The sequence below is a fragment of the Gekko japonicus genome, unplaced genomic scaffold, assembly GCF_001447785.1.
Source record: "Gekko japonicus isolate JY-2015 unplaced genomic scaffold, Gekko_japonicus_V1.1 scaffold3145, whole genome shotgun sequence".
Classification (NCBI taxonomy): domain Eukaryota; kingdom Metazoa; phylum Chordata; class Lepidosauria; order Squamata; family Gekkonidae; genus Gekko; species Gekko japonicus.
The window spans coordinates 149086-160075 of record NW_015173774.1 but is presented as its reverse complement, the minus strand read 5'-3'; the positions used below and the strand labels follow the sequence as shown (position 1 = coordinate 160075).

General features: G+C 48.7%; 1 protein-coding gene across 1 annotated transcript in view; it reads left to right on the top strand.

Annotated features, from left to right (window-relative positions):
• CFD (complement factor D (adipsin)) overlaps positions 1 to 7757 on the top strand; it is a 14036-nt gene extending 6279 nt beyond the window's left edge. The window contains exons 4-5 of the mRNA XM_015423528.1: positions 2261 to 2518; positions 7192 to 7757. Coding sequence (XP_015279014.1) covers positions 2261 to 2518; positions 7192 to 7383 — 450 coding nt within the window. The 3' untranslated portion in view covers positions 7384 to 7757. The remainder of the gene's footprint in view (positions 1 to 2260; positions 2519 to 7191) is intronic.
• Positions 7758 to 10990: the final 3233 nt, after the last annotated feature.

Genomic DNA, 10990 nt, shown 5'->3' with positions numbered 1-10990 from the left:
GGCATTCTGCATCAGTTGGAGTTTCCGAATTGATTTTGAGGGGAGACCAATGTACAGTGCATTAGAGCAGTCCAGTCTTGAATGTTACCATGGCATGGATCCAGGTGGCCAGATCCACTGTGTCAAGGGGGGGGGAGAAGAAGAATTGGATTTATGCCCCGCCCTTCACTACCCAAAGGAGTCTCAGAGTGGCTTGCAATCTCCTTTCCCATCCCCTCCCCACAACAGACACCCTGTGAGGTAGGTGGGGCCGAGAGAGCTTGCGAGAGAATTGCCCTTGAGAGAACAGCTCTGAGAGAACTTGTGACTGACCCAGGGTCACACCAGCAGCTGCATGTGAAGGTTCTCCCAGATTAGAGTCCACGCTGCTAACCACTGCAGCAAACTGGGGCCATCTTTCAGGCTGTGAGCGACAACTTAAATGAACATACTTACGAATAATAATGCAAAACTCCTTACCGAGTTAAATCACCTGATTTCATAGCCCGAATATACTATTAAAGACCTTAAGTCATCTTATCAAAGCTCTCCATTCTATTAAACACTAATTTCCATGGTGTTTTTTGGAGGGTTTTTTTGCATAGTCAAGCAAAGCTTCTTATCGAGTTAAATCCCCTGGTTCCAGAGCACATATATATTATGAAAGATTTAAGTTGTCTGATCAAAGCTTTCCATTCTATTAAGCACTAATTTCCGCATTGCTCCCCACCCTCTTTTCTGTTTAACAATACGTTGGTCTCCTTTGACCTAATAAACCATTCACATTTCTGAGTTTGGAACTCAGATTTCCCAACTTCGGCAAGTGTTATCCTAGCTAGTATAAACAGATAAACAGCAATGCACTGCTATTCCTATTGGGGTATTTGGTTAAAGAGGTGCAGGAACTCATTACCATAACTCAGTAGCATAACTTATTTGCATATTCCACACCCCCTGACATCACCGGAAGCGTGTCAGAAAGCAACACCCACCGCTCAGGCTCCACTGGACTGTTTTGGATTGCGACCTATTGGTGGTGGTGGTGGTGGAACGTGCAGATCTGTCCTTGCAGAGGAGGGAGAGCTTGTACCTGAATAAAACTTGGTCTTAAAGGTGCCACTGGACTGTTTTGGACTGGGGGCCCCGGGAATGGGGGCTCCGCAACTTACCTGGCTGCTTCCTGCTCTGACTGAGGGCTGCTGGGAGCAGGGGGTGGTGTTTGTTGCATGTGCCCGCCCCCTGGGCTCTTTACTGCCGGAGGTCCGCTCCTGTATGCTCCTGCAGGAAATGACCCCTGGATATTGTAACTCTGCATGCCAGAGGATCCGGGAGGGAAAGGGTTAAGAGAATTCTCTCTCATTTGGGGTACCCTTGGCAGTTGGCCCCCAACCCTCTCATTGGTTAGATGCTGAACCTTTGTTGGCCCTTCCTTGCCTTCTGTCTTCCCTCTCATGTAGGACCTCTCTTCCTCTCTCTCTCACCTGGGCTTGGAGCTGCAGCAAAGCTAACCTTTTTATTGATTTATTTATTACTTTGATTTTTACCCCACCCTCCCCGCCAAGGCAGGCTCAGGGCGGCTTCCATAAGAACCAACAAAACAATATACAACTCCATACAAATACATAATAAGCATTTAAAAACCATTCATATATCGAAGGCGTTGCAGGTATAATAAAGTACATTTAGGAACATACGTTCAACGGTGCAACCATTCTAGGCCAGCTTAGGCTGGCAATAGAATAGGCACAGGGCATAGCTAATAAGGTGTAGCTCCATCTCTAAATGCCTGCCGGAAGAGCTCCGTTTTCGCGGCCCTGCGGAATTGTGCAAGGTCCCACAGGGCCCTGATCTCACCTGGGAGCTCATTCCAGTAGGTTGGAGCTGCCACAGAAAACGTCCTTGTCCTGGTTAATACCAGCTTGGTGTCCTTCGGACCGGGGAGGGCCAAGCGATTTTGCAACCCTGATCACAGTGCTCTCTGGGGAACATGTGGGGACAGGCCGTCCCTCAGGTAGTTAATCTGCTCACAATTTAAATGTCCCCACATGAACACGTCATGTAAGATGGGCTTCTATTTTTGTAAGTAAGATTTCTTTCTCTTGATACCTTTGTAGTCAGGTCGTCTTTGTAATCTGCTTGAACAGCATTTCCCCCTTTAACCAGGAAACGTGGAGGATCGGTGCTTCCAAGACAAATGATATTGACATTTTACATTTAACCCGATAGTAAGATCTCATTGCTGCCTGCCTCTTGCGTTCCCTTCTGCCCTTCTCCAAACCAGCTGGAAGAGAGAGTGTCACCCAGCGCAGATGTGCAGATCCTGCCTTTTCAGAGGGAAGACAGGAGTGTGCCGGCAGGGACCCAGTGCGAGGTGGCCGGCTGGGGTTTCATCAGCAACACCGGCAGGCTTCCGGATAAATTGCATCACGTGGAGCTGTCCGTCATCAGCAACACTGTCTGCAACACCCGGATCCATTACGACGGCAGCATTACGGAGAAACTGATGTGTACCGAATCCAAGAGGAAAGATTCGTGCAAGGTATCGGGCCGTGTGGCAACACGGGGGGCTTTTCCCCTGACAGCTCTGTCAGGGGCTTCGTGAAATAGGGTTCGTCAGCTCTGCGTTGGTAAATTCCTGGAGATTTGGGGAGAGGAGAGCGCTCCCAGCAGAGCTATTTTTGGGCAGGAACACACAGGAACGGAGTTCCGGCTGGCTCCTGAGCTGGCCACGCCCAGCAGGAACTTATTAGCATAATAGGCCACACCCAACATCAGAAACTCATTAGGATTGGCTACATTAGGGGTGTGTGGCCTAACATGCAAAGGAGTTCCTGCTACCAAAAAAGGCCTGGGTTTTGACAACAAACAAGGTAAACAGAATAAGAAGCAAAAGGTGGGCGTGGCTGGATGACCACACTTCTGGTAACATGTGGGTGCAGCCTAATATGCTAATGAGTGGCGCTGTCAGGGGTGTGGCCCAATATGCTAATGAATTTCTGCTATTGGGTGTGGCCTATTATGCTAATGAGTTCCTGCTGGGCTTTTTCTACAAAAAAAGCCCTGGCTCCCAGTGTTCCTTCTAAACTGAGTTAGTGTGAGCTACCTCACAGTTCTTTAGCCTCCAGCTCACACTTTTTTGTCTTATGCTCCGGAAGGGACGGCTCCAGAGCGAACTAATTGATGCAGTCGCCAAATTGCTCGCTCACAACTTTAATGCCGGGAGCTCACAAGGTAGAATTTTTGCTCACGAGACTGCACAGCTTAGAGGGAGCGTTGGCGCTCACCCGCCAGAGCAGCCATTTTCTCCAGGGGAACTGATCTCTCTAGTTTGGAGACGAGGTGTAATTCTGGAAAATCTCCAGTACCCGGGAATTGGTAGTCCTATAAAGGATTACAGAACTAAGAACTGCCCTGCTGGATCAGACCAAACGTTTTGGCATCCAGGGGCTAGGTGGATACTGGAGCTCAGAATCGGGGCAGAAAAGTATCAACCATTCCCTCTCGATCGGTCCCCAAAGGTAGACTGCCAAAGCACGTGGAAGCTCCATTGAGCCATCGTGGCTGACTGTGCCAGAATCGCCCTGCTTGAGTCAGACCATCTAGTCCGGCATCCTGTTTCCCGCGGAGGCCCAGCCCTAAGGCTTGCAGGAAGACCTCTGGCTGAGATGGCTTTACAGGAATTCACGGAGGACAGGTCCATCAACAGCCAGGGTTGACCCCTCCACTAGGCAAACCTAGACGATTCCCTAGGGCAGGGATCTCCGACGTGGTATCCTTGGGTGCCACGATGCCCACTGGCATCTTGTTTTGGGAAGTGGGCGGAGCTTTTGCCCAGCATGGCTTCTGGTTGTCTCTCGGAGATTTGATTGGCTGTTCAGATTTTTTCCAAATGTGGCTTTGGCAGCAGTAGCTGCTGCCGCAGCACAAGGACCCACGCTGTGTCGGTGAAGTTAAGCTGTGGCCGCCGTCTTGTGGCTGGCTCCGCCTCCTGCGGCAGCCATTTTGTGGCGGCCATTTTGACGCTGCCCCCACCACGCTGTGTCAGAATTTCAGGTGTGCCTGCAGGCTCGAAACAGTTGGGGACCCATGCCCTAGGGGACTAGAGCTGGGGTATGTGTGTGCTAAAAGAGATAGACCAGCAGCCCCAGGGTGCAGGCCAGAGAGGAAGTTGAGACTGCATTTCCCCCATGCGGGCTGTACCAAGCCTACTCAGAAGTAAGAGAGAAGAGAAGAGAATGGATTTATACCCCGCCCTTCACTTGGAGTCTCAGAGCGGCTTACAAACTCCTTTCCCTTCCCCTCCCCACAACAGACACCCTGTGAGGTAGGTGGGGCTGAGAGAGCTCTGACAGAAACTGCTCTTTTTCAAGGACAGCTGTGCCAGAGCTTGTGACTGACCCAAGGCCACATCAGCAGGTGCAAGTGGAGGAGTGGGGAATCAAACCCGGTTCTCCCAGATTAGAGTCCGCGCACTGTGTTCAATGGGGTTTCCAGGTTCTGACAGCCCAGGCTAGGCCGATTTTGTCAGCTCTTGGAAGCTAAGCACGGTCTGCCCTAGGTAGTACTTAGATGGGAGACCACCATTGAATGGAGGGGGGCAGCAAAGTTCTCTTGAGGATGCTGAAATCTCTTGGGCTGGCCCTGTCCAGAGGTGTCGAACTCATTTGGTACGAGGGCTGGATCTGACATAAACATTGCTTCGTTGGGCCGGACAACGTGTGCCATAATATGTAATGCCGGGTACGGGAGAGATAAACTTGATAAAGGGCATAGGCAAACCCAATTAACAATATTATTTCTTACTCAGGGGTCATTTTGTAGAAAAAGAGGTGCAGGAGCTCATTAGCATAACTCATTAGCATAGCTCATTTGCATATGCCACACCCCCTGACGTCACCGGAAGTGTGTCAGAAGGCAACACCCACCGCTCAGGCTCCACTGGACTGTTTTGGATCGCTAGCGATGGGGGGGGGACGTGCAGATCTATCCTCACAGAGGAGGGAGAGCTTGTACCTGAATAAAACCTGGTCTTAAAGGTGCCACTGGACTGTTTTGGGTGGGGGGCTGGGGGGAGCTCTGCAGCTTACCTGGCTGCTTCTTGCTCTGACTGAGGGCTGCTGGGAGCAAGGGGTGGGGCTTGTTGCATGTGCCCGCCCCCTGGGCTCTTTACTGCCGGAGCGCCGCTCCTGTGTGCTCCTGCAGGAAATGACCCCTGTTCTTACTCAAAATACAAACATGCGTACATTCTCTTATCCGGTTGGCCTCTCTCTACATTCCTGTTCGGAGTCCTCTGTTCCATTCAGGGGAGGGGCTGTGGCTCAGCGGCAGAGCATCTGCTCGGCATGCAGACGGTCCCAGGTTCAGTTGCCAGTATGTTAAAGGATCAGAAGGTGGTCTGAAAGAGCCCCGCTGCCTGAGACGCTGGAGAGCTGCTGCCAGTCTGAGCAGACAGTCCTGACCTTGATGGACCAACAGTCTGATTCAGTATAAGGCCGCTTCATGTGCTGCTGTTCATCTACCCCTGGCTTGGAGGATAAGCGGACCATGAAATCTGACCTTTGCCAAGAGCAGGGCCGGCTCACTCACTAGGCGAACTAGGCGATCGCCTAGAGTGGGATTGCCCTTAGGGGCACCAAACTGCACCCGGCCCATGACTCTGGGAATTTCTTGATTATTTGTGTTTTTCATTCTTCCTAAAATGCATTTATTTTTGAAAATTGGTGGGCGCGGCGTGGGGGGGGGGGGGGGCAGAAGGGATCCTCGCCTAGGGTGCAAAATAAGCTGGAGCCGGCCCTGGCCAAGAGCTAGGGTGGAAACTCTGAAATCCCCGAGGCTGCAGTTTAAAAAGAAGCATGCGAGGTCAGCAAAAAGCAGCTCCGAGCCTCCCAAGAGGCACCTGGCAATGACCACGAATACGGCCACGATTACGAGATTCCTGCCTGGAGCAGCCCTGACCCCACAGGGATTAGCCCACCCAAGCCAGTCCAGGGATGAGAGGGAATCTTGTACTTTTCACTACATTAAACAACTATCCCTCCTGGTGTCTCAGTTTATATCTACCGGCTACTGTAAACATTACATTCATGTTTGATTATGAACAGAAACTGCATCACCTTCTAGTGGAATGTTGGTGGGTGGATTAATGTTCTATTAACAAACTTCTCCTTTGGTAATGAAAACGTGCTAAAGTCTCTGAAATACGCCCATATGCTTATCCGCGCTCTGGTAAGTCTCTCAAAACAGATTTCAATGCTTTTTCTTCCGCTCCCCCCCTTAGTATTTCATTGTTTAGTTCATGTGTATGGGAGGGGCCCCTCCCCCGCTCTCTAATGGTAGCGTATATGGTGAGTAGGCACCAGGCTTAGACTTGGAATTCAGTTACAACATCAAAGACAAATTGGCAATAAGAAGGATCTTTATTCAGTACAGATCTTAGCATAGACTACCAGAGATTACAAAAATAACAAAGGCTAGGGCTGTTTGCCTTAACTAAACATTAATGATTCATAGTTACCACATCAGGAGTATTCCTCAGTCCAAGATAGTCCAAGTACCAAGGGAGTTTGAAGGGAAATCCCATTTTTGCACAGCCATGTGCTCCAAGTCACAAAGCAACTCTTTGTCTCTCAAGAGGCAGCATTTCAGGTGCAATAAAACAAACAATGACAGAGGAGGAAGGGAGAGCTAAGCAAGAGACTCGAGAACAGGAATAAGAAGAGGACTCGCTCCCATAGGGATCAAACAATTATACCCCAATTCCAGTCACAAATTAGATGTGACCATCAGCCAATTGCGAGTGGGCATGGGTGTGCCCAATTGTTGGTTGCCATGGTTGCTAACATCAGGTTTGTGGGATTGGCTGAAAGTTTGGAGACCAAGCCTGCAGTCAGCTGACCCAAACTCCAGCTACTTCATTGTGTACGTGACTGGTCGCAAGTGCGCCAGAAAGTGTAGCCATGAGGTCTGGCTTTTGGCATGAAAGTGTGAAAGAATGTGGGTTTATGGCACGGCTATTGAGGCCATGTGGCCTCACCATGTGGCTTGCAACAGGAAATAAGACACAGCATGCTATCAAAAGACATCACAGGATAAGGCATGTGGATATAGAAGCTATATTTCTATACACCCCCCCAGTAGGGCAATGATTGGGGGCACAAGCCTTGGAGCTCACCTGGAAGAATTCCATCGTGCTCATTTGGTTTCATTTTTCAGGGGGACTCTGGAGGACCTCTCGTTTGCAACGGGGTGGCTGAAGGTGTGGTGGCCACGGGCGCCCGTGTCTGCGGCAACTGGAAAAAGCCCGGCATTTACACCCGGATCCCGCCCTACGTTGACTGGTTCGATAGCATCTGGGCTGCAGCACATCAGCCGACCGAAGGCCCACAGGCGGTCACTGTACCTTAAAAAGGGGGTCGCTTGGGCACAGCACCCGGGGAGTCGAAAGGCACAAATTAGTTTTGCTATCCTCGCTAGTGTCAATAGGGTGGGCTTCTGTCCCTCCCTTTTAGTGAGCCTTGCAAGCAGGGCCAGCCCGTCATAGAGAATTTTTAGGCAGCTGCCTAGGGAGGGCGGCCTTGGAAGGGGGCACCCCGCTGGCCCACTGCCCCTCCCCTCCCCGGCCCCTCCTACGCCTGGACCCCAGGAGGGTGTATTTTAAATCTAAACGGCCACCCGCATGCCCCTCTCGTTGCTCCCCGCCGGGTGCATTTATGTTTGAAAACTGGGGGGTGCATGGGAGGGGGGCGCCGGAAGGTAGCCTCGCCTAGTGTGCAAAAAAACCCCCAAACCTGGGGCCAGCCCTGCTTGCAAGGCTGATAATTTTACTGGCAAGCCAGCCTCAAATTCCAAGCAGCATTTGGGTGTGGAAGCTTACAGGGTTTGCCCCAGACGCCCCCAAGAAAGCATCATCAGCCTGTAAATAAAAACAGAGATGCGCACAGGCTTGTCTCAAGTGGTGATTCAAAGGAGAGGCTGAAGTCAGCGGGGGTAGGGTTACTAGCTCCAGGTTGAGAAACCCGTGCAGATTTGGGGATGGAGACTGGGAGGACAGGGGCCTCAGTGGGGCACAAGGCCCATTTTCTCCAGGGGAGCTGATCTCTGTAGTCTGGAGATGAGCTGTAATTCCAGGGGATCCCCAGGCCCCACCTGGAGGCTACCCAATTATATAAGGGAACACAGTGCTACTGATATAAAAAAAATACAAGCAGCACTGAGTAAGAAACAATTTCTAATTGTTGTATAGGAATGAAAACAAAGCCTTGTACAAAATCTTCTATACTGCGTGATTTTATGGTTAGTGCAATATGATATTTTTTCCCCATCGGAATAGAATGGAATGCGGAACTGATCTCTGTAGTCTGGAGATGAGCTGTAATTCCAGGGGATCCCCAGGCCCCACCTGGAGGCTACCAAATTATATAACGGAGCACAGTGCTACTGATATAAAAAAATACAAGCAGCACTGAGTAAGAAACAATTTCTAATTGTTGTATAGGAATGAAAACAAAGCCTTGTACAAAATCTTATATATTGTGTGATTTTATGTTTAGTGCACTATGATTTCCCCCCCCATCGGAATAGAATGGAATCTCATAAAATGAAGCTTTAAACATAGATGTGCACCATGTCAAAGGACAGGACACATGAAAATACAAAACTGAGTCCAATTCATACATACAAAGTTGCTCAACACAATTCTACTGTTCTCGTAAGGAAGAGGGGTTTTGGCAACAAGATGACCTGTGACGCCACTTGAGCCACCGCAGCTCCAAACATATATGTGCACCATGTCAAAGGATAGGACACATGAAAATACAAATACATACATACGAAGTTGCTCAACACAATTCTACTGTTCTCATAAGGAAGAGGGGTTTTGGCAACAAGACGACCTGTGACTTCCGTACTTCCACCCAGTATTCCTTATGACAGCAGTTATATCATATATCTTTCAGCAGACTGTATAACTTTCCACCAGACTAACGTGTCTCCCAGGTAAGGTCACGTATCCAGTCTTCGTCAGAGTCAAGAATAAACATTTTCATACAGAACTGGTAACTCAATATATCCCATCTCTGGTTCCAGCTCCTGCCAACCTAGCAGTTCGAAAGCAAGAAATTGCAAGTAGATGATTGGTACCACTTCGGTGGGAAGGTAACAGCGTTCCGTGCGCCTTGGTGTTTAGTCATGCTGGCCATATGACCACGGAAACGTCTTCAGACAGCGCTGGCTCTTTGGCTTTGAAATGGAGATAAGCACCGCAACCCTAGAGTCGGACTCGACTGGCTTTCGAGCAAGGGAACCCTTTAGCTTTACTAACGTGTCTCCCAGGTAAGGTCATGTTTCCAGTCCTCGTCAGAGTCAAGAATAAACATTTTCATACGGAACTGGTAACTCAATATATACCGCATGTGCAAAAATTGTAACATTCATTTGAAATATGTTCTCGAAGGCTTTCACGATCGGAGTTCATTAGCTGTTGTAGAGGATAACTTTGAGGAGGCCAGTCACAGCTACTGGCGAAACGTCAGGTCCTACAATGCCAAGACCACGGCCAGACAACCCTGAAAATCTACAACAGTTGATTAATTTGAAACTTCATGATAAACAATACAAGACTACAAGCATACCTCCAAAACTTGTGATTAAATCTCACCACTTCCCACACTCGAGAAACAAACGGCTTCAAACTCAGAAGTGTGGGTGGAAGCTCTTAATCTTCCCACTAATCAGTGACATAAGTAGTTGCCTGTGCTAATCATTTTCAGATGTGCTAAAAACTGTAGTCCTACTTACAGGCTATACACTAATGACTACACAAAACATGAGAAATCTAATGTTTGATTTAAGCCATCCTCTGTATGCGCGTGGAATTTAAATGTCCAAAAAGTATCCTATTGCAACAATCTCTTATGAATGTCTACACTATTGTAAGGTCGTCTATTAAATTTGGTAATGATAAAAAAACACACACACAACATCAGCTGAATGTCCCTGTTCAATATAGTGTGTGACCATTGGAGCTTCTAAAATTTTATTTTTAATGTGGGATTTGTGCTCCAAAATGCAGGTCTTAACTGCCCGCATAGTACTTTCTATGTACATGGCACAGCATGGGCACAATCTTACTAAAGAACAATTTAATGCCTTCAAAACTTTCTCTGAGGATGAGACAATTGTTGTTAAAGAGGGGTGCCATCCTTATTTTAGATTGTACGGATTGTTGCCAAGACGTTTTACGGCAATTGAATCCTTCCCTGACTTAGAAACTTCGGAGGGAGAAGAAACTGGAATCCACATCAGGAGATGAGGGTGGTTCTGGAAGAGGTTTTAGGGATAGAAGAACTAGAAGTAGAACGAGAGGCATTTTTTTCCCTGCGGGTACCCTCGAAGACTTGGTAATTTTTATCTGATCGGGTACTCATGCCCATTGAGCGGTGTGTACTTAACTTGGGGTTCGACTTTGTTCCCACCCCTCGATATGATGCCTTTAAGACCAGGACTGACCTTTTAAAGTGTCAAGGTTTCTCTCTCTCACCCCAGTCCAGGGATGGGAGAGAAACCAAGCGTTCAGGAACAATTAAACAAACGCCAGGAGAACGTCTGTACACTCTCCAGGCTTTACCAGTAGTCTGCCACCAGGATCTCACTTTAACCAGTCCTGCACCACAGCTCAGGAGCAGAGATCCCAAACTCCTCCTTGCTTTATGAGACTTACCCACTTTACCAGCTCTGTACCAGGGCTGCAAACAATTAATTAACACAGTGGTAGCCTCCTTAACCGAACGGCTTAGACACAAGATTCAGTCTTAGAAATCAGGTTGCAACAGAGGAAACACGTCCAGATAATATTGATTATTGTTGTTGTTGTTCAGTCGCACAGTTGAGTCAGACTCTTCGCGACCCCATGGACAAGATCTCGCCAGGCCCTCCTGTTTTCCGCCATCCTCTGAAGTTTGCTCAATTTCATGTTCGTTGCATCGATGACACTGTCTAACCATCTCATCCTTTG